Genomic DNA, 24,606 nt, shown 5'->3' on the forward strand with positions numbered 1-24,606 from the left:
AATAAAGTAATCGCAATCTATACAATTTCGGTATGCAATCCCTGTCCCATCTCAACTCCACCATGTGGTACAAAAACACTTCCATCTATATGTAGTTGAAATAAAACCCCATCCTTTTGGTGAATTCATGTAGAGATTGTTTGTCAGACTCTTTGTATACCATCTTGGCATGTTGCCAATGTCCACGGAAATCCTGTATTAACATCAAGAAATTAGTCTAAAGATTTCCTCACCTACTCACGATAGTATGCTTCGACCCCCCCACCATCTTCAGTCATCCTTATAACAGAAAAGTTCTTCATACAGTCCACATCAGCCATCTCAGCGATTAGCATCTTGCAGATTCTTGCCAATGTCCACTAAAATCCTGCATAATCAACAGAAATTAGTATAAAAGTTTCCTCACCCACTCATGATAGTCGGCTTCGACCCCCCCACCATCTTCACTCATCCGTATCTCATAAAAATTATTCCTTCAATCCACATCAGCCATCTCGTCGATTAGCATCTTGCCAATGTCCACGCAAAACCTGTATTAACAACACAAAAACAGTTTACAAGTTTCCTCACCCACTCATCATAGTCGGTTTCGACCCCCCCACCATCTTCACTCATCCTTATCATAAAAAAAATGAATTTCTTCATTCAGTCTACACAACCATCTTGCTACTAAGCAATTTGCCAATGTGCACTAAAATCCTGTATTAGCAACAGAAATTAGTGTAAATGTTTCCTCACCTACTCATGCTATTCTGCTTCGACCACCCCACCATCTTCACTCATCCTTATCACATAAAAAACTGCTTCATTCAGTCCCATCAAACATCTAACCGCTTACCATGAAGGGCCTGTAAGAAAATAACAACAAAATTTAGGTGTAAATAATTTCCCCATCTCCACCATGATATACTTCTGTCGTCGCACCATCTTCACTTGTCCTCTCTTCACGAGAAACATGATGCTTCAATTCTCACTACCATCATGAATCATCATAATGAAAATACAACTTGCCCCCGCATCAAACCTTATTTTAGCCCGCAACACCACCATGATTCTCTCGTCTCTAAAAACTAGACAAATTGCTTCAATACCTCATCACCCATCTCGATTTATACCATTTCAAACCTGTAATGACTCCTAATCCCCTTCATTTTCCACATCCACAATGTGCTTCATTTCTACATCAACCATCTGTTCGTTCACCACCTAAAACCTGTACAAACAACAATAGCGTAAATGTATTGTGTGCATCCCCTCCTAAAAATGTACTTCAGCCCGCCGTCAACACCATCATTCATCCTGTAAAGAATCAAGACATAGATTCTTGTGAAGCGGAATAGGTGTGAACTGTGTGTGTGTGTGTCTCTCTCTATCTCACACACACACACACACACAGAGTATACGCAAGGTTAAAAGTATATTGACAAAGGAGAAAGACTCAACATTATACAAGGTGGGAGGAGGGTGCTTTATGTAGTCACCCTCTCTCTTCATTAACTACAAGCCTCATGGAGCATGGGGAATGGGAAAGCTCATAAGTTATGTGTCATAGAATATGATTCTATGACTCATATTAAATGCTAGAATACAAAGTGGTGACATAATGGTGACTCTTGACTGTTGGAGTGTCTCTTCACTCTCAAGGTGAGTTCACACACTAGACCAAGTTGAGCTTGATTCTCAACACGCCCCCTCAAGCTCAAGTCGGGTCGGTTTCATACGGTATCCGAAATCCGCTTCGACTCGCATCGGCTCGCTTTATGCGGAGTTGCGGAATCCGTGCTCCAACTTGCGTTGTGCGAAGTTTGTGCTTCGGCTTGCGTGCGTAGTTGCGAAGTCTGTGCTTCGGCTTGCGTCTTTCTTCGCAGCTTTGCGCGGTAGATCGGCTCTCCGCTACTTCGTTGCGTGGTTGCAGAATCCACGCGTTATTGCATAGTGTCTTTAGTACTCCCCCTCAAGCTTGGCAGGTCAGGGATCGTCAATCCGAGATCGGTCATGAATTGCCATAGCTTGTCGGCTCCTAAGGCTTCTTTAGTGAAGATGTCGGTCGTTTGAAGATTGGTGCTAATGTGTTGTAGGGCGACATCGCCAGCCAGAACGCGCTCTCGGATGAAGTGATAGTGCACTTCGATGTGCTTTGTCCGCGCGTGGAACACCGGGTTCCGAGCCAGATAGATACTGCTCATGTTGTCACAGTAAAGGGAAGTCGGATCCTTGATGGGTACGCCCAGATCCTTCAAAATCCACTTGAGCCATACGGCTTCACACGCAGCTATGGTTGCGCCCTTGTATTCCGCCTCCGTACTCGAAAGAGCGACGGTAGGCTGCTTCTTACTACTCCAGGATATTGCTCCGTTGCCGAGGGAGAAAACAAATCCGGAGGTTGATCTTCTATCGGCTTTGTAGCCGGCCCAATCGGCGTCGGTGTACCCCTCGAGTCGTATTGGCATCGCAGTCTTGTAGAGGATGCCGCAATCCATTGTGCCACTCACGTATCGTAGAACTCGCTTAGCGCAATCCAAGTGAGTATCACGCGGTGTTTGCATGAATTGGCTTTCTAAGGAGACCGACCGGATAACTGAGATCGGCTCAAGTGATCGTGAGGTAGATGAGACTCCCGATGAGTTGTCGATACTGAGTCGGCTCACACGCTTTGGTGCCAAAGTGCGCATCTAGTTTGAGATTATGATCGAGTGGGGTTGCCACGGATTTGCACTCAGCCATCCCGAACTTGTATAACAGGTTGAGGATGTAGTGTCGTTGAGAGATCATGATTCCGGCCGGAGTCCGAATTACCTCGATGCCGAGGAAGTAGTGGAGCTCCTTCATGTCCGTCATCTCGAACTTGTCGGAAAGGAGGGATTTGACCTTATTGATTTCGACGAGATGCTCACCTCCAATTACTAGGTCATCCACATATAAGATGATGACGATCGGACTTGCGGAATCGCTTCGTATGTAGAGGGAGTTGTCCGATTTTGACATACGGAAGCCGATTTGATGAAGATATTGCGTTATCTTCGAATGCCAAGCACGCGGTGCTTGCTTGAGGCCGTAGAGTGGCTTCTTGAGTCGGCATACAGCTTTTGGATGAGTGCTCGAGTTGAAGCCGGGTGGTTGGATCCTGTACACCTCCTCTTCTAATTCGCCTTGTAGAAAGGCGTTCTTGACGTCCATTTAATGGAGGTGCCACCCTTTCGCCGCGGCAATCGCAATTACGGTCCGCACCATCGTCATCTTTGCCATCGGGGCAAAGGTCTCTTCGTAGTCGACGCCATGTGTCTGAGCGTATCCTTTCGCAACGATTTGAGCTTTGTAGCGGTTTACGGAGCCATCAACGTTATACTTCACCTTGTAGATCCATCTGCATCCAATCGCCTTTTTGTGTGGTGAGCTGAGAATGAGATCTCACGTCTCATTCTTCCGTTCTGCCTGCATCTCCTCATTCATTGCTTCGATCCATCGCGGGTCCTTCGCGGCTTCCTAAAAGGTTTCCGACTCCCATACTATCGTTACCTTCATCATAAAGGCGTAATGGTAATCCATGTAATCGTTGTAGCCGAATCGGCTTACGGGGTTCTTTTCACGAGTGGATCGGCAGAGTTTTTCATTTGCAGAGATGAGGGCTTTCTTAGCTCCGATTGGTACCTCGAAACCGCCGAACTCACTGTCGAGTGAGTGAGTCGATTCATTGTCGTCGAAGCGATCGTCTTCATATTCCGCCATTTTCGCCTTGCCTTTGTCCATCTTCGGGTTAGGCCGTGATGTGCTTTGATCGCTCAAAGGCTTTTGTGGTCCGCTCAGTCGGGTCGTGATCGGACTTTCTTCGAACATGCGCGTAAGATGATCTTCATCCTCTATCTCTTGTTCGGTGGATTTCGGGTCGAGCGGAGTCGGAGGCGAAGTTGTCTCTGGTGCGTACCAGGATGCGGACTCGTCAAAACGACGTCTCGACTTACCCGAGATTTTCGAGTTGAGGGGTTGTAGCACTTGTACCCCTTTTGCTCCAGTGAGTATCCTACGAGAATACATTTCTCCGACTTCGGGTTGAGCTTTTGACGCTTCTCGTCGGGGATGTGCACGTACGCAATGGAGCCGAATATCCGAACATGTGATAGGTTCGGCTTCTTTCCGAAGAATCTTTCGTGCGGAGTGACCTCGTGCACGCCGGATGTTGTGCACCGGTTCATTAGGTAGACTACCGTATTTGCCGCTTCGGCCCAATATGACTTGGGCATATGCTTCTTGTTCATCATGGCCCGCGCTACTTCGAGGATGTGCCGATTTTTGCGCTCGGCTACTCCATTTTGTTGCGGAGTGTGTCGACAAGTGAATTCTCGCCGAATTCCTTCCTTTCGGAGATACGCCGTGAAATCATCCGAGAAGTACTCCTTGCCGCCATCCGATCGAAGGCATCGTACATGTCGGCCCCTGGCTTTCTCGACTTCATTCTTGAACTTTTGGAAGTGTCCGAACACTTCGCTCTTTTGCCGCATCGGATAGATCCAAATGTGCCTAGAAAAGTCGTCGATGAAGAGCACGTAATATCGGCATCCGCCGAATGTCGTCGTTTGGGCCGGACCCCATACATCGGAATGAATTACGTTGAGTACGCCTTTGCTCATGTTCCGCTCCTTCAGAAATGGGTGTCGGTGTTGCTTGCCGAATTGGCACGCTTCACATACACCTTCAATCTCCTTCTCTTTGAATGTCAAGAGTCCAATGACGACTCCTTTCGATTTCATTGCTTTGAGTTTGTTTAGATTGATGTGGCCGATTCGCTTATGCCATAGCTCTATGTCGGAGTCAGCTTTCGAGCTTTTCGCGAACATGGCGGATTTCATCTCGTGCGAATCGAGAATGAACATTCGGCCCTCTCTTCTTCCGTGTGCGATGATTCGGCCTTCTTTTTCGATGAAGCACCCTTCTTGATCGAATCGTACTTGCATCCCTTGCTCAACCATTTGGACGACCGAGACCAAATTCTTCGTGATGGTGGGAACATGCAAGACATTTTTAATGTATGTTTGCTTACCTCTTTCGCCGAACGGGACATTGTCGATGTGCCGAATCGGGTGCGTAGTGTCATCTCTGGTTTCGACATAACCGGGTTGCTCCGGCTCTCGAAGTTCGAGAAACCATTCTTTATGGGATGTCATATGGTTTGAGGCTCCGGAGTCTACAAACCATACGTCCTCCGGATTGAGGACACTAGTTGAGGTAGAGGCTGACATAGAGTTTGCTCTATGTTTCATCATGAACATTCCGCAACGGTCGGAGTTGCGTGCATACATTCCGCCACAATCTTCGTAGTCGGAGTTGTTCCCGTACATTCCGCTATACTCTTCGTAGTCGGAATTGTGTGCGTAATTCGTGAGTTGTCAGCTTGTGGAAGCCGAGTCACGCATCTTATTTCGACACTCTTCTTCGTGGTGGCCGAGCTTTCCGCAATATCCACATTCGGTTGCGTTTTGACGGCTCGGGCCGGAGTGGAAGCTCCCCCTTCTTGCGAAGGTTCCTCATTGGCCTCCGTTTTGCGGCCGAAATTGGGAGTTGTTGTCATAGGTCGAACCTCGTCCGTCGTGTCCTTGGCCGAAATGGCCTCTCGCTCGTCCGCATCCTCTTCCTCCATTAGAGTGCGTGTAGAGCATGTGGCCTTCCGACTCATTGCTCCTCGTACGCTCGTGGTTTTCTTCGACCAATAGCATTGATTGGAGCTCGAAGAAGGAGGGAGATTTCTCCCGTGCTAGAACGGCGGTTCACATCGCGCCGAACCGTGGTGCGAGGCCGCCGAGGCATATTTGAACCATCTCATCATCATCTATACTTACGTTTATTGAGCCGAGCGAGTCGCAAAGCTCCTTGATCTTCAAGGTGTATGTCGTGATGGACATGTCCCTTTGTTGAATGTTGTTCAACTCTTGGCGGAGTTGAAGCTTCCTCGCGGTCGTGTTGGCGCCGAAAATCTTTCGTAGATTTTTCCACGCTTCCTTCGGCGTCTTGGCTTCTCGAATGTAACCGAGCATGTGGTCGTGAACACATGTCACCAAACAATACATCACGCGGTTTGCGGCTTGCTCCCATGTCGCGTACCCGGGAGCCGCTTCGGCGGGTCGGTCTTCATGCACTCCTTTGATGTAGCTCCAATAGCCTTGTCCGACAAGGTATTGGTGCATCTTGTATTCCCAAGATGCGAAGTTGTTTCGAACCAACTTCTCGGTAGGGAGAGCGCTCCTCATTTGAGTATTCATTATGTTGATTCTTCTTCTCTCTTCGAATGCGAGCTATGTAGCGACGCTACGATAGCTATGAGCCAGTTCTTGGTCGTCGGCGTAGAGCACAACACACGATCACGATGAGGCGAATGGGCTAGATCGAGCTACCAAATCGCTCTGATACCATGTAAAGAATCAAGAGATTGATTCTTGTGAAGCGGAATAGGTGTGAACTGTGTGTGTGTGTGAGATAGAGAGAGAAAGAGAGAGAGACACAAAGTATACACAAGGTTAAAAGTATATTGGCAAAGGAGAAAGACTCTACATTATACAAGGTGGGAGGAGGGTGCTTTATGTAGTCACCCTCTCTCTTCATTAACTACAAGCCTCATGGAGCATGGGGAATGTGAAAGCTCATAAGTTATGTGTCATAGAATATGATTCTATGACTCATACTAAATGCTAGAATACAAAGACTGTGGTGACATAATGGTGACTCTTGACTGTTGGAGTGTCTCTTCACTCTCAAGGTGAGTTCACACACTAGACCAAGTTGAGCTTGATTCTCAACACATCCTTACCAACTATAAATACTTCCATGACTACAAACAAACTTAATGCACTACTGACCTAATGACAAATTAATGTGGACTTCCTATTTAATCATGTTGTATTCAATATAAATGGCATTGGTGGCGAAAATAACCACCGAGGTGGAACATAATTCCACTTTACATCTTCACCTGCTACATCCAAGAAAATAGGAATAGTTGACCAGACTCTTCTAATTCTCTTTCTTTTCCGGTTAGACACATTTCCAAAACCCTTATAGCTATCATATTCACCTTTAACCGTATTTACCAATAATTCCCAGAAAGATTTAACTTGATCCACAACATTAGTTTGTTCATCATTATATGTTTTAGAACACCTTGCTTTCCAAATAATCCATAAGGCCAAAAAGGAAATAATGTTCCAAACATAACACCTAGAAAAGAACTTGACTCCCTGCAAGGAGCTATTTGTAATGTACACCTGAAAACTTTTCACAGGTAAAGTCAACGATGAATTATGATGATGATAAAAAATAGTTTCTTGAGCCAACGTACCCCAAAACATTGTACCCCACGTGAATTTAGTAGCCTTGTACTTACGACGTAAAAGCCTAAGAATACGAGACCAAAAATATTTGGCCGTAACACATTCCCAAAAAGTATGATGCAATGTCTCAGATGCAAAACCACACCTACCACATGATCGATCAAGTATTGTTCCCCTCAATAAAGCTCCTACTAGCAATGCATAATGAATCATTAACCATCGAAAGTGCAATACCTTGTTCATACATTTAAGTGACCAAAACTGTTTCCAGAACTTCAACATATATGAAGATGACACATTACCTTCCTCCTAATATTTTTTCCCCACAAGAATTGAGTCTATCTCATTTAACAAAACCTTTCTACCCAATGACACAGAATATGCGAAAAATGGAAGAACTTTCGCTTGCGTATTGTCAGACATGGGTAACTTCCAACCATAATCTAATGGATCCCACTGCAGATCAGCAATTGGTCTAGAGTGTAAAACCCACATATGAGATGAATACTTAGCAATTAATGGATTAGGATCTATAAATATCTTTTTATCTAACCTAGCAATTACTCTCACTGGCAGCTGCTTGGCAGAAGACATAATTGAAGACTCACCCTCCACTAACAACAACCTACCATTATCCAAAACTTCATAAAAGTAGAGGTTGCCATTTTGAGTATAAAAAAGAGCTCCTATAAGTATATTCAGTCTCGAAAACATATCATACCAATTCAGAAAATGACCAAAACGCAAAGTTGGTAGTGTTACCTGGTACACCGTTGACACTTGAGAGAGCATAATGTTTGCCCCTCTGAAATTAGACACCCTAGTCTTTTGGTCTTGCACTGAAGTCTGCAGGAAATTAATCCAATCCGCAACCGTACGAGTTGGTCTGTTATCCATTGCAGCCCAAGATAACCTAGGTCGTAAACCCAAAACACATGCCGCTTCATCAATAAACAAAGGATGCCATAACAACAGTTGACGCATTAATTGATGATATGTTTTTGGTGGCAAGAAAACAAGTGCTCGACGAATACTTTCCCATGCCCTTAGAATTCCATTAAAAAAACGTAAAGACCCAACTGTCAATTTAGACAACGGAAAATCTTAGTTAAAGAACCATCTAAGACTATCATGCCATTGACCACCAACCGATGGTTTAAATTTATATAAATGACACATCCAAAACTTTTTCCATAAGTCCTGTCCTAGCAATAAACACCTAACAACATGTTTAACAAGTAATGCTTTACTTTGCATAAAAGGATCAATCAAACCTAAACCTCCTTTTTGTTTGGGTTGTATAAGAACCGACCAAGCTACCTTTGCTATAGTATTGTGTACCGTATCATTTTCCCAAATAAAATTTCACACTAGTCGTTGAACTTTAAGCATTGTTGATCTAGAAAACAACCATGTAGACGTTATATATCAAATGGAGGACAAAAGCACAGAATTAGCAACAACTACACGTCCTGCTAAGGATAACTTTTCCTTATTCCAATATATTAGATTATTTCTTAATGTTAAGAATAAGGGCGCAATCATATCATCTACCTTTAATCCTAACCCTACTCTACATCTTAAATACCTAATGGAGTGCCCTTTAGGAATCCACGTGAAACCTGCGCTAGGAGCATTAAATGGAGGATTTCCCGAAGCCACCCAAAAACCTGATGATTTATCCCAATTGATCAACGCACCCGATGCATCTGCGAAGTCATCCACAGCTTTTTGAACCTGCAACAAGTTAAATTGTGAGGCGTGAATATAAAGAGTTGTATCATCAGCAAACTCATTAACAAGACCAACATCTGCAAATGGAAATGTTAGACCTTTGATATTAACATGTTGAGAATTTAAGTGTACAAAAAACGCTTCAGATACTAATAAAAACAGAAAAGGAGCAAGTGGACATCCTTGTCTTACTGATCTTGAAATAGAGAAACGCCTACCAATATCCCCTGCAAATAAAACCGAACTATGTGCATTACGATATAATGTTGAAACTCCTCGTATCCATTTGTTTGGAAAACCCATCTTAAGCAAAGTACCCTCCATGAAATTCCAATCCACTCTGTCATAAGCTTTTTCGAAACCCAGAAATAGCATTGCCAACTCTTGATTCTGCCCTTCAGCAAAAGCTACCATTTCCCAAAAATGAATAATATTATCAAAAATACTTTGCTCTTGTATAAAACCTATCTGAGAATCATGAATCAATTCAGAAAGATAAGGTTGTAACCGTCTAGCTAACGTTGTCGTGAAGATTTTCGGCAATGGTGTGAAAATCACATAAAACGTTCAAAATCAAGTGTCAATCATTTAAACAATAATAGTGAATATACTAATTCTAAGTAAGTTTAATATCTTAGTATAAAAGACGAAGATCTTGAAGAGGTGCACTTTACTACATAAGAAACGGACATCTAAGTGTCAACTTATGTGGGTAAGAAGTTGCGAAAGAAAAAGAGAAAATTATGAGATATCCCACATAGACAGGACGAATAAGGCTCTCACCATATATAAGGCTCAAGTAACCACGTGTTGGAAGGGTTTACAGACGGTCGGCTTATGTTGATACCAGCCAGTCCACGTCTGGATACGTGATGACATATGCAAGGGGGGCGGTCTCTTGGCAGTCGAGGTTGCAGAAGGTTGTGGCTCTATCGACCACAAAAGTGGAGTATATGGTTGTTGTCGAAGCCACAAAAGAACTATCAGACTGCATTGTGACAATCGAAGTGTCATCCACCTTACAAAGAATGCCTCCTACCTCTTATTTCAAAGATAATTGTGAGGTATATAGTAACTTCTTCTTTCCTTTTTAACTTACAGGTTGACAGGAAGGACATAAAAGAGGCAAATGTGATAGGGGTAGTCTTGTGAGGTGATAGGGGTGAGATGGTGGATGGGGAAAATGAAGCATCTTCTGATTTTGGATAAGGATGTGTGATGATGGTGTTGAGGGCTATAACATAATTTAATGAGGAGAAGAGTAGAGTAGTGTCATTTTGTTTATGTAGGTAAACGATATTGGTGGTAAATCAGCGAGGGTGAGATGGTTTATGTGGATTAATGAAGCACAATTCATGTTTTTGATAAGGATGAGTGATGGTGGTGTGGGGTTGAAGCATAGTCTCTTGAGAAGACTAGACTCATATAGTTGTTCGTATGTACAAGATTTTGGCGGTATGAAGCAGCATGTATGTTTTTTGGATAAGGATGAGTGATGAGGGTGTAGGGGGCGAAGCATATTCTCACCAGGAGATGAGGAAACAAGACTCGTTGTATTGTTGTATGTGCAAGATTTTGGTGGTATTCAGCGAGATGGTTGATGTGGACTTAATGAAGTAGAATTTATGTTTTGGATAAGGATGAGTGATGTTGGTGTGGAGGCCGAAGCCTATTCTCATGAGAAGATGAGGAATCTAGACTCATTTTATTGTTTATGTGCAGGAATTTGGTGGTAATCGACGAGATGGTTGATGAATATTTAACGAAGCAATTTATATATTTTTTATAAGGATGAGTGATGATGGTGTGGCGGCCGAAGCATAAACTCATGAGGAGAGGAGGACACTTGACTTAATTTGTTGGTGGTAATCCGATAAGATGGTTGATGTAGAAAGAGAAAGCATACTTGTTGCGTTTACATTCACGAATGTGAAATGTGGTTTTCTTGAAAAAGCAGATAACGTACTTGATCGCCTTCAAATCCAAGATGTACATGCATGGAATACACTATTATCTACCTTGAAAGCTTGTGGTAGCATTCGGTTTTTGGGATAAAGATTATGTTGAACAACCGCAGGTTGAAGAAGTATTGAAATGGTTCATAACTATGACCTGCAAGTGCTTGTTTCCGAATATAGCTACTTTTGTTGTTGTCTATGGATATGGATAGCTTGCAATGTGTCTATGGAATAGCTTCCCATTAGTGGATTGTTTTCTCTACTTTGGAGTACGTAGATTTGTTTCCTCAGCCATTGTCTTACACAAGACGGGCTTGGGGAAAAAATACTTTGTATTGTTGTAGCCGTTATGACCTTTTTATGTAACTAATGGAAGGACATCCTTGGCTTAGAGAGAGGATAGAAGAAAGGGAGTTTACCCTGGTGAAGATCCACAAGGATGATAACGGATCTTAAACTCCTTGGACTATATCTCCATAAAGGCCAACCAGAATTCACATTACATGTATTCTGATTTCTAGTTGAAAAAGTCATTTGGAAATAAGGAGTAAAATGTGTGTGGAAGATTTCATCGACCATTATGCAACATTTATTTCGCCAATAATATCTACTCTAGCTCGTCTATTGATACGTAGTTACAATAAAAGAAAACTACTTTGGAGACTTGTACACTTTGTCAAAGCTTTTGAAACACTTCTTCATCTACTCTAGACTTCTCTTCATATAATCCAACATTTGCCGTATAGCAAGTTACCCAAAGTTTGACTCGCTTTCCGTCTTCATAAATTCCAAAAGTTTCTTAGCAATTTGGCTCTTTACCATATAACCTAGGGTCCTATTGTATTGGTTCAGAATTTGGTTCTACAAACACTCTCAATTAATTATATAAGTAAAATATTGAGCCATCAACTTCTGATTCATTTCTTTCATTTTTGTCATGTTTCCCATAACATTTGTGCTCTATTATTTTGATGTTTCAAATTCATGTCATAACTATTCTTTGTGAGTTCAAATGCACACATTTTTTACATATGCTATATATGATTTAAAAATCAAACGACACCAATTTCTGTGGGGTGTTTAGGGTTTACTGACAAATCAAAACAGCGAATCATTTGTTAATGATATAAATACTAAAGTGAACTCTTTCAGTAATAGCAATCATAAATGGTGCTTATTGCCATACATTAACTTTCTTCCATAGAAACCCAGTGTGAAATGGTAACAAACCCTTTTATGTATAGAAATAAGTTTCATATCCAATGAGCTTATTCTGTCATATTTGGTTTTTATTGTAGGAATACACATCTTCAGCACAAATCTAGCTCCAGAACGTTCAAAAAATATTCTTTTATTGATATAAATAACATTCGTTAGTGCAAAATTAGCATCAGAATGCTAACAAATCCTTTGGAGTGGCTTTTACGTAACATGACTGGCTTTGTTATTATAGAAGCACAGCATACACTTTACGATTGCTCATTTAAAAATAGAACTTATTTCATGCAAAGACATCGTACGATCTTACAGGTCAGAACTAGAAACACTTATATTCAAACTCTTGCACCAATTTGGAACACTCATCCACACTTCTGATACAATTTTCCAATAACAAATCTAACATAGAATGATAAGGAATCCATAATTTTGCATGCACACCTTATCCCAGCTCATTGAGAACAGACTTATTTAATGCAAATTACATATGCAAAACTCCCTGTTTGAACTTCCAAATGGTGGTTCACATCAATATGGCACCAACTATAACACTGCCATCCTAAACATTATAGGAATATTAACAATATATATTTATCCATTCACTAGGCAAAAGTAGATGCCTCTCACCCCATAACATGAATTCTTTCTTGAATGATGGTTCGGCAGGATGGGCAATCTGTCATTCCTTGCTTCTGATGAAGTTCGTTACACTTCACACACACAATTTGATGTGCACAAGGTAAGAAAACCACTGAGCATTCCTCTGACATACACATAACACATTCCCAATCTCTTTGAATATCTCCTCTTGAGTCTTCAAGATCGGCGAGCTCTTGTAAGAAACGGAATCGTGTGTCTTTTAAAGCCTGCAAACCATTTGCATCTGAAGAGTGAGAGACAATTCCTGATTTTAGTTCTTTATTGCATGATTCTGATGCTAGTTTCAATTGCTCGAGCTCATCTTCGAGCCTCTTAAGATCATCTCTATGTCGTTGCAAATCAGCATCGGATTTCTGCATCCAGATGTCTTCTTTTCTCTTTGTTGTAGCTTCCACTTGTTCCTTGGCCCATTTCTCAGCGTTTGCGAGAGTGATTGCCTCTTCCTTCGCTTTCTCTTCCTGTCTCCATCTTATCTACAAAATGAAATGGGTATTTCTTTGTTGAATCAATTATTGAAGTATGGTTATTTCTCCAGAGATTATTGAATACATCAGGACTACCTTCTCTTTTTCGCTCTTTTTTTAGTGGTTAATTGTATAAGAAATGCAAGGAGTAATGGATTGTCAATAGAATCAAGTCAAGTCTTAAATTAGGAAATAAGTTAATAACTATGGATCCTTCAAGACATCAGAACTAGCCTCCATTTCATGTTGTTTGACATTCAACTTATCATAATTGCTCCTATTTCCTTGATATACTGTATATGCAGAAATAGACTTATAATAAAATCAACCATTGAATTAGGATATCTCTATAGGAAATCTACTAGAACAATATGAGAACTGACCTCAGCTTCATGTTGTTGACGTTTCACTTCTCCTAATTGTTCTTGTACTTGAGAGATCTGTTGTTTCTGTTTCAACAACTCATCTAGCATCTTTGTCTTCTGCTTCTCCCATGCTTGTATTTTTTTCGAAGATTTCTTCTCTCGTTTCACAACCTCTTGACACTTTGCATTAGATTCTGATGCACTAAGCTTAGCAGCTTCCATTTCAGCCCTCAACTCTGCGTTTTCAGTTTCAAGTTTCCTTACATTTACATTAGCCCTATCCACTTGTGCACTAGCTTTACGAAGCGCACTCTCCATTTCAGTAAGTCTTTTCATTGTACTATCTTCTAGCGCTTGAGTATCTCTCTTTAAACGCAAAATCTCTTCATGCTCTAACCTTAAAGATTTGAGTTCGGCCATATCTTTGCTAAATTTGCATGCTGCTTGCAATGCTTTTTGATGAGCCCATTTTTTTCTCTCCTGGAGTTGAACTTCCAACTCTCTCACTTGCTGAACTAATTTCATATACATTTCATCCTTCCTTAATGAGGATTTATCAGCACTACAATCTGTTAGCGTTTGTGAATTCACACTAAGGAGTGAATGTGAGTCTCCTACATCTTGTTCAGCTCCATTATCTACAACTGATGCTATGGCCAGAGATAACTCTGTGCCAGGACTACTAAACCCTACTGTGGTTTCTTTGCAATCACAACAAGGAACCACATGATCAGATATTCCAGAAGTAGTTACTTTACTAACTTGTTTATGCTTCTGAGGTTTACCATTCGACGATGGGATTTCATGTCTTGGTACAAATGATGATTGAGCAATGTTTGTTCCTGAGACAACACCATTATCGGAAGAAATACTCACAGACGAGAGAGTGGCCAAGTTATGACCTGATATTTGCATACCCCTTGTAAGTTTTCTTTCACCATAGCAACAAGCATCTAAAGAAAGTGAAGTGTTCAAAGCAAGATTATGGATTTCCTGTAAACTCTCACTAAAGCTCAAAGCATTTCCTGTGGTGTTTTCATTAGCCTGGAGAAAGCCTTCACCAGGTTGATTTATAATCGATGGCGAGTTTGTGCCAGTATTTTCTGGATGCGTATTCGTAGAATGCGTTGGTGATGCCTGAGATAAATGTGGATGTGAGATCCAGACTGAATAGCCAACATAAGAGCCGTCATTGTTTGTGTAACAAAGAGAACGGATCATACCTTCAAGAGAGTAGTACTATCTTCCATCACAGCTCCTCTACTGTAAATCTTCATGAGCAAATGCGAATGCATTCATGAGTATTTTATTTGTAAGTATTTCAGAACGATAATAATTCTTGCTGATAATGTATTTAAGTCATTAAATATATTGTCCCAAATAAAGCAACTTTAAATTTCAGACAATTACCCATCTCTATTTTGTCCTTAAATGAAATTTACCAAGGAAATCATTTTAATCTCACAGATACGATGATGATATCTTGGAAATTCAATCACCTGCTGCTATACTTTTGTAAATGTTTACATACCATCAGTAAATGTTTAAGGTAAATGTAGAATCTCATATTACTGCATGTAAGGAACATTTTGTACACAGATCTCGGAATCATATTAAGTCATTTACTTTCACTAGTAACAAATATTTCACAATGTAGTTGCCTACTTGATTAGTGATTCACTTTGGGTGAAAGTTCTAAAATATGATACTATGTTAATGAAAGGCCCAATAAGAAGAGTGAAGAGTGGTACTAATTAGCTTCTATCTCTGCATTATTGCCAACAAAACTAAGATTGCAATAATGCCTCATCACTGAAACATTTTCACCTTGTTATGAATCTACCGTTTTAAGGGAACTATATAAATCTTTCCTAGTGGCTATCTCCAGATCTGGCACAAATGAAGCAAACTAAAGGTTCAGTAAAGTGGGATTGTAGAATTAGATAGTTGTACCTCCATATACATGACCATCTAAACTAAATCTACAATAAGGATACATTTCCAATACTTTCAAAATGTTCACCCTACCACACAACCACCTTGAAGAAAATAGATTTAATCTTGCCTTAACTAGTCTATGACTTGGAACTGTGCAATTCAGAGATCGGTAGCATCATGCATTACATACATACATACACATATACAGCATATATGTGTAAACACACAACATATACACATACACACACAGATATATAACAGCATCTGTATAAGAATCAGAAAACATTTTTTTTTGAATAAATAAATCTTTTAGGAATTTTTTAGGAGATCTACCCTTCATGTCAATCACATTAGCTAGGCCCTATTATACCTTAGATATAGCGATTACCGAAATGCAATCATAAATTTCTAGTGAAAGTATTACATAGATCAATCAACATAACATATCGTCACTATGTAGACCAAACAGCTTCTGAATGAGAATCAGTTAAAACATTTTATACCTACTCCATCAATAAACATAATATGTCTTCGCTCTATGGACAGAACACCTTCTAAATGGAAATCACATAAAATTTTGTTTTTAATCCATTCACAGACTTAATTTGTCTTGCCATGTAGAGAGAGGAAATTCTGAATGAAAACCAGATACACGGTTGGTTTTTATTCCATCAATAAATACATAATATATATGTCAACTATGTAGAGAGAAAAGCTTCTAAACGAGAATTAGATAAATATGTTAAGCTCCTCGTGACCTCTATAAGGTGAAATACCACTAACGCTATTGATATGAAGACAGAACAATAACAAAATTTTAAACTCCTCATGATCACTATAAACTGAAATCACCACTACTGCTCTTGTAAGAAGATGACAATATTATAAAAAATTTATAACTGGTTTCCTTTCAATAGCATCCATTGTTGTGTGGTTTCCACTTAGCTATATGAAGATGAACAATGTCATAAAAAAGTTCTAAATGGTTTACTTTCTATAGTAATCATTCTCGTATATTTTCCATTTATTCTTTGCCTACCTGCATGTAGAAAAGTTACGGAGAAAAAATTTCCGTTCAAAATTTTATAAAAGGAATCTTAAGAGATTTCATCAGAAATCACGCACAGGAAGAAAGCAAAGATAAGGATGAAAAGAATCAACGGGTCTCACAAACAAATAATTGAGTTGAAGATCGAAGAAAAGGAGATATAGGATGTGTTCCTCCAAAGATCCCCAACAAAGTATCCATTTTGTTTGCTTAAGTTAAACTGTTTCCACGGCATAAAGTCGCTATTTTCTCTGGTTGAATTCCAGAATAAGCGAGAGGGAAGTTTAAGAAACATAAATACCTGAGATATAAAGGGTTGAAAGAAGACGAAGGAGAAGAAGCAGAAAAGTGGCGATGTCGATGGAACCTGCAGTTGAAGAAGGACAGGAGAAAGGGCTGTAAATTAGCAGAGAGAGAGAGAGAGAGACTGACTGACCTCCACACACAAATTACAGGAAAATATCAAAAATACCCCTCGCATAATTAATAAAGGGTACCCTTCTTCTGTTTTGCAAATTATCCATTTGATTTAATCCCCCCCCCCCCCCACCCCAAACAAAAAAAAAAGGATCCAAAACCCTAACCCTAATAGCACCAAGTCAAAAACACATGATAGAAACAGGGAGGCTTGAGGAGCCCTACCCGCATCCTTTCTACCCGAAAAACAGGTCAGCTTCTACCCCAAGTCGAAAATATTATAGCAAAAGAGAAACTTGCCTCTCCGGGCACGTGCATGCGGCCCAATTCGGCACGTTATAAATACAAGAGATGGGAAAAATATTACACGTACGAGAAACTATTGGGATGCAGCCCTGGTGTAAGTTTATTATCACAAAGAGCCTTATTACTCTCGAAAATTATCAATCCAACCCCTTTTCAAATATGTTATGTAATATATTATAGTGAAGATAAAACAACTACCCTTGTGATCTTTTACCCTCTTCGAGATCATACATGCTTCACCCCCACTCCCTCTCTCCATTAGGAGGCTTTGGAATTTTGAGAGAACCCACGTTCAATCCTTTCCATGGGCGTTGCCAAATTAACGTTCCTTCTTCAGTTGTGGAAGTCCTTTGATGGGGGCGGGGGGGTGAAAGAGGCAGGGGATATAAGAATAAATTAGTGTGAAGCCTAGGCTAGATGGGGGTGTAAGGCTCACTATCATGGATTGGGCGACGACTCCAAGCAACAATCGGTGTTCCCTTCGTTCCTCTTCATTGTCGTCCCTAATCAATTCTAAGGAACTCCCACTTTAACAATGGCATAAATCAACCATAGTTAGGGTCAATTTATTATCAAGGTGTGATTACGGGAGGGGATTCACATTCATTGCCTTTCGTGAGTATTGAACTTTAACCTTGTTGTCCAAGTGATTCACTGTCCCATAGCATTACTTTTCCTTACACTCCTTTTTATGATGAGATGTCAAGCTCAACCACACTTTCACATGAATGCACTTCTTGGGAGAATTTCTACCCTCACAATAACCGGATAGGGGATACCTTATATTGAATGAAATGGATGCTTTTTATATACATATGCCACTAACTTTGCCATGATCCATCAATATAAAATGCGATTAGGTATTTACACATAGAATGCTCTATAAAAAGCAAGCTCATTGGCTTCTATCTAGTGTTGATTTATACTTGGTATACACTTGATTATAAGTCTAGCGATACAATTGACTAGTTGTTTATCAATGTATAATCATCTCATTTTGTTAATACATTTTCTTCTCTCATCTCTCACACATATATATAATTAGATTTTCTTTGTTTTGTACGTACTTGATCCTCCATAGAACTTGTCACAAATTTGTGGGTTGGAAAACACTTATGTATATGAAATTTGGAGACTAGACAAATCAATAGGAAATGTTTGCTACAACTACTTGTCCAAGTACGTTTGATCGAAAACTCTAAATTACTAAGCACACATATACATATAATCTAACCTATCTCCAGCATGTATATCTTGATCCTCGATAGGATTACATCTTAATTCATCACATTCTTCCTTCATTGGCTACATTATATAAATTTCTAAAATTCCTTTATAATAAGAAATTGTAGTAGTAAAGCTCATTATTTGTAATATCAAGGACAGTGGAAACTCTTTCTCTTTCCCATTCTAATTTCTATCCAAGACAAAAAACTTTATCCTTGAAAAGTGGCTTTATGACATTGAAATTGGCACAAATTTTACAGCACAAAAAGTGTGAAATTGTCTCTAGCAAGCTTGTATATAAGAGTGATCAATATGCTTAGGCACTCCTTGTTATGATTGTGCGGTCAATGATTGCTTAACATTATCATGAATTTGCCAATAATATGACCAATCCGCCAAAGCCTTATAATAGAATTGTGAGGATTTATGTGGCAAGGTAAACCTCTTGAGTTGTAAAGATATAGATTCTCATTCTTAAACCTCACAAAAATTACAAGAAGCTTTCTACTTTATAGAATTTATGGTAGTTGGGTCGATAAGTTAGCAAAAAAATATAACCAACAAAAAGTTTGAAAATGTTTTATAAGATATGGATTTCAAAAGTTTCGCTTGATCAATCTACTGAAGCAAAAAACATTACTACCAAGATAGATCTATTACAGTCTTCATGGGTTAAGGTCCTCACTCCTATGTTTAATTCCATTTTTCTTCTCCATCACAATTATTGAAGTGAAAAATGTTGTATCAATATATTAATGCAAAATCCTTATGAAGGAAATTCCAATGTGCAGAAAATAGTGTATAGAGATAATAATGCAAGAGTAATAGCAATGAAAAAAGTTTCAAACAAAACATTTAGATTTTGATAACCCAATGATAAGAGGAACGTTTTGGCACCCAAGTTCCGTCCACAAAAATCAGGATTTTCAATTGATCAACAGTCCAATGTAGTTGTGGAAAACTCTTTAACCAATCCTTCACAGACACGAGAAAGAGAACATGTTTAGGATTCACCCTATGATGGAAAACAACAGCATAAGCGGAAAAGGCAACCTCTTGTCTTACACAATTACAACGAAAATATGTACTCAACTGCAATTGAAAATTGACAAAGAACCAAAACCATTCCACGAACAGGCAATATAAACAATTGAATGTTCCTAAGCAGCTTCCGCTCTACAGAATTTAGTTGTTTTAAAAATTCTTGCTCTAACCGCTCTAACCCTAATCCTGTTTCAGGAAATTTCCAGTTTGATTTTTGTTAATGATATGTCAGATCACCCAGAGAAGGATTGGTGACCTCAAACATATGTATCACCTCAGAGCAATGTGATCATAGTTTTTCCAATATCTGAAATACAGAGACATGTTTTTTCATAATGTTCTTAACAAAATATAACTAGAATAGATATTACGGATTCATACTTCCAGTTATGAGCAAGACATCATTCTAATAAATTAATTTTGTATTTCTCACTAGAATAGATATTAAGGATTCATACTTCTAGCTATGAGCAAGAAATCTTTCTAATACATTAAGATCTGGATTTTCATGGGTATCAAGAATTTGAAGATCAGTGAACACAAATCAATTTCACCTCTTTTCAGGTTAAAAAGTGGAATCCTTCTACTTTAATCAATCCTTCTCTAAAATTTATATCTAGAGTATGTGAGACCAGAATTTACAGGCATCGAGCATTTTTTCTTTCACGGTGCTATTAAATCTTAAGGGCATTTCTGTTAGATTCAATCCAACTTTTTTCATAAACTCAAAAATGGCATTTTCAATAAATGATATGAAAATTTTCATCCAATTCAAGCACATCAATATGAAGCCTTTTGGATGACCAAAGCGTAAACAAAAGTGGTACTTATGAAAACATAAACACCGTTAGTGGCTTTGTAAACAATTCATACAACTTACCAAATATAAGCACAGATTTTGGGAAATATAACTTTGTTTTGAAACAATGATGGTCAGTTTGGCATGACCAATATTAAAATTCCTTTTCATATCTTTCGGATTCTCAGATCTATATAATCTCTTCAAAATGGGTTCTTTGCAAAAAGTGATACAACTCTTTAATCCAATTCAAGCAAACAAATATAAATCCTCTCAAGGAACAATATAAAACTACGAAGATCAGTGGTAAATCTGTTGAATCGATACATAAAAGAAAACAATTAACAGATCACAAACCTCAAATTGGGATGTGCAACAAATCCTTTAGAGGAAAAACGTATATAGCAGCTCTAAATCCGATGGATACAGTCTGCAAAAGAAAAGATCAATGGGAAACCATATATCACAAACTCAAGTTCGGATGAGCAACAAACGATATAATTAAGACTCAAGAGGGATAATATAAAGCAGCGAAACAATGTTAAATATGAAAACAAATAGATTCGCCCTAAATCTTCCAAAAATTGATTTGCGAATATAAATATAGAAGGGAGTGGAAATGAATTCAGGTGTCTGCTTCTGAGAAAAAAAATAAGTCAATTCAGTTAAAATTTGAAAAAAAGAAGTTTTTTATAATAGAAAATATGATGTGAGCACATCAATATAAAGCATTATTAACATCATAATTTCTACTATAAATAAATATTATGTTTTATAATAAAAGACATGATGTTAGCAATAATAGACTTCATGGATTCACAAAAAAGGAAAAGAAAAATACATGGAGAAATTTTTAAATTCAGATGTGCAATTAATCTTCAGACCAAAACATATGAAGCATCAAGTAAATCTATTCGATGGAATTACAAAAGAAAAAATCACATACCACAAATTCAGATTGAGAAAAAATCCAAAAAGCTCTTCCTTAAATAAATAAAAACAATTTGATTATTCAATTCGCTTTTCCAGATTTCTTCTGGTCAGGAGAGACATCAGCATCACTATCACCAGGTCGTTGTTGAATGCTTCGAGAAAGAAGCTTAGCCCACAAAGTAGAGACCCAAAATATACTACCAGCAATGGCAAAAACAACAGTAAACATCCAATAGGAGACGAGCCATCTCGGGATGACATGGTCAGCACCGCCAAATAGGTAAAATGCACATAGCTTCCATGTAAGCAAAGGACCTAACACCCCTCTCGCAACAGTATACACAGGTATGAACAAAATGTCCAAGAATCGATGAAAATTGAGATAACGATATATCAAAGAAATCGCCCATATATTTTGTATTAAGCTGGTCGATTCAGCAAGACCCAGTAAAAGCATAACCGAAATGGCCCCGTGATGTGTGTAAAACCTACATGAGAGCATATACGTGGTGGTCGCAATGTGATGAAGGATGAATAGGACCTGATCTGGGACATAGATTGCATAGTGAAGAAGATCGACTATGAAGTAAGCACTACTAAACTCCATTAAAGCATTTTGGAATGAAGTGTTCTGTGAGTCTAGATTGTTCAAAGGGTCTTTGACATGCATTACATTGTATATAGTGAGGATTGTTGAGGTTGTTCCATGTATTATAGACATACAACAGCTTGCTGCTTCGTGTCTTTCTATCTTAGTCTGATGTTTCTTGGACTTGAAGATGGTGTTTAGGGTCAGTATGTAGATGGCTATGAAGAGAATGATGCTCCACGGAAGAACCCAACTGTTGTTTTCTATTCCTCCGCCGTCGATCTCCATATCTCTGTCTGTACCTCTCTTTGTCTCTTTCCCACACTACACCCTAGCCAGTGGCATAGACAACTCAAAGGAATTTTCTGCTTGTTCGATGAGACGCAGAAACCCTATTTCTGTTTCTGTGCCTGAAGGAGGAGGAAGACCACTTAAGTTTGTCGCGAAGCAAGAAGGGAGTCAAAACAAGCAGGGGATTTTGACATGAATTTTGTTTATGTGTTGCTACTTTACAAGAATTACAATAGTAGCCTTCCCATACTTTTCTTTTCTTTTTCCAAAAAAATAATACACTACTTCGCATTAGTTAGCAAATAGAATACAATCGAGTTCAACCCAAAGCCACATTGGGATCAAAATATACAACCTGGAGGAACAACTCTAGAACTAGTAAAAAAAAAAACAGCAAAAAACTCATGCGGCCTCTAATCTCCAACAAAACTGAAATAAGCCCCATTTTACCCCGTCTCTACTTATCCCAACGAACTCTTTTATAACAAATATATCTGGGTAACACGACTATGTTAATCCTACATACATATTTAAATCCCATGTACAATATTGGGAGTCGTTGGCGGAAACAACCACCTAGGCGCCTGGTAGTTCCACTTAGGCCTCATCAAAGATTTGACCATCATGAGAGAACCACCCCATTTCAACGAGAACTTTGATCTTGCCCTTTCTGCTTCATCTGATTCCCCTTGAATCGAGTCATACCGCTCGTGCATGCAGCCATGCCACTAGCTTAAACCATATATTTAACATCACCTCACCACATGAGAGGTTTTGCCGCTGAAAAACAAACTTACAATGCTTGGTCCAAATGTGCTAGACCGATAAACACGCCACCATAAGCCAAATCTCCTCAAAAAATTCAAAATTTGTGTAAGGCCCCATCACATTGGAACACACTACCATCCTACACTATAAATCCATGTCCCTATAGGTTTTTAACGGTTCCGCCCCCTTTTAGGGCCAATCCCTATATAGAACCCCACATGACGCTCCCATTCACAACACAAGCTGCTACAATTCTGAGGCTTCTACTCCAGATGTTAATTGCCTCTATAAAATTCTAGAAACAATGAGAGATTGATTCCAAAGCATGTCCACATAACTTACAACTAGCCTCACCACCACGAGAACTCAATCACTCCCTTACAGGTATTGCCTTATGACTAAGAAGCCACAACGAAGCCTTTATTTTTTCTAACGTATCCAATGCCCATAATCTCATCCAAAACATCTTCAAGTTGTCATCTGATATACCTTTATCCTTCCAACCATTGTGAATCTTTACAAGACCCACCGAGTTGGAGCCAATGATTCATTTGCCTAGCTTAGTATTATACTCAAAAGACTTTTTCAAATTGTTTGTTCCCAATGTCTACCACCATACCTCCAATGGTTCCCACTCCAAATCATATAATGGCTTCTTGTTGAAAAGCCATATTTTACAGTCATGATCAAGTGTCCTAGGGTTCAAGTTCAATTGCAACCTCTTACCCTCCAACATTGCCACCCACATAGCCAACCACCTGCCATCATCCGTCAATGCACTTAGATTACCCCACAAACGCTCCTCGTTAGTTGGGCACCTCCCACGGATAAGTTTTGCATCACCCTCACCTACAAACCAACCTGACCCAATAGCCTCTTCTGCGTTCAACTTACCTAATCCATCAACAACCTTATCTATCAACTGAGTCACCTTCGCTAGTCTTCCAGTAAACCCACTACTAACAACATGACCCTCCCCCTATTCATGTTGACAACCTCCCAATCTCCTACCAACCTAATCTTGTACCCTATCATCCTTCCCCAAGCAAGTATTTTTTCTGTCCAAGCATCATACCGTCTTCGCTTTTGATCCGAGGGTTCCAAAACAATGCTTCTTGTAACCATTCATCCAACGTTTCCGGTTGCATCCTTCTCTTAAACTTGACCATGCCTTCATTATGGTGCAAACCATCCTATCCTTCATGCTAGCCGGTTATTTCAACTTTAGACCTAGACTGAACAACCACCGTGTATTTGACTACCAAGGACCACCATTCCTTCGGCACCAAAGGTTAACTATGTTCCTAAGGAGCACATTCCACAGTTTTAGTTTGGGTTGCAGACTTCACACTAGAAGCTTACCAAGTAGAACGTTACTTTGGTGAACCGGATCCACTAGCCCAAGTCCTCCCTGGTTCTTCGCCTTGATTAAACAACCACATGCCACTTTAGCTATCGTTATTCCATTGTCTCTATCCGACCAAAGGAACCCTCTCACCATTGGCTTAATATTTTTGATGTAAGCTTTGTC

The 24,606-nt window shown here is 39.5% G+C and overlaps 3 protein-coding genes across 6 annotated transcripts; all 3 read right to left on the minus strand.

Moving 5' to 3' along the window:
- Positions 1-6,878: 6,878 nt before the first annotated feature.
- On the minus strand, positions 6,879-9,464 carry LOC147866889 (uncharacterized). Its single transcript, XM_087316785.1, has 3 exons — positions 8,939-9,464; positions 7,674-8,395; positions 6,879-7,577 (listed from the first exon to the last, which is right to left on the minus strand). The coding sequence occupies exons 1-3, from the start codon at positions 9,462-9,464 to the stop codon at positions 6,879-6,881; spliced, it is 1,947 nt and encodes a 648-aa protein (XP_087172911.1).
- A 3,073-nt stretch (positions 9,465-12,537) lies between these two features.
- On the minus strand, positions 12,538-17,151 carry LOC147866890 (MND1-interacting protein 1-like). Of its 4 annotated transcripts, XM_087317407.1 has the most exons (6): positions 17,003-17,151; positions 14,939-14,978; positions 14,723-14,852; positions 14,501-14,617; positions 13,734-14,416; positions 12,538-13,359 (listed from the first exon to the last, which is right to left on the minus strand). In XM_087317407.1, exons 2-6 carry the CDS (start codon positions 14,963-14,965, stop codon positions 12,850-12,852), a joined length of 1,467 nt encoding a protein of 488 aa, XP_087173533.1. In that variant the 5' UTR covers positions 14,966-14,978; positions 17,003-17,151; the 3' UTR covers positions 12,538-12,849. The 4 variants fall into 4 exon arrangements, with proteins under 4 accessions (XP_087173533.1, XP_087173532.1, XP_087173531.1 ...); XM_087317406.1 differs by having other exon boundaries at positions 13,734-14,617; XM_087317405.1 differs by having other exon boundaries at positions 14,501-14,852.
- A 2,221-nt stretch (positions 17,152-19,372) lies between these two features.
- LOC147866891 (TLC domain-containing protein At5g14285-like) lies at positions 19,373-22,371 on the minus strand. The gene is made up of 3 exons (XM_087317410.1): positions 21,441-22,371; positions 20,852-20,924; positions 19,373-19,626 (listed from the first exon to the last, which is right to left on the minus strand). Exon 1 carries the CDS (start codon positions 22,302-22,304, stop codon positions 21,507-21,509), a length of 798 nt encoding a protein of 265 aa, XP_087173536.1. The 5' UTR covers positions 22,305-22,371; the 3' UTR covers positions 19,373-19,626; positions 20,852-20,924; positions 21,441-21,506.
- Between the last annotated feature and the right edge of the window lie 2,235 nt (positions 22,372-24,606).

This window comes from Azolla caroliniana, unplaced genomic scaffold (assembly GCF_043228905.1).
Source record: "Azolla caroliniana isolate FFs.n. ecotype wild unplaced genomic scaffold, voAzoCaro1.0.p SCAF_3, whole genome shotgun sequence".
NCBI classification, from domain to species: Eukaryota; Viridiplantae; Streptophyta; class Polypodiopsida; order Salviniales; family Salviniaceae; genus Azolla; species Azolla caroliniana.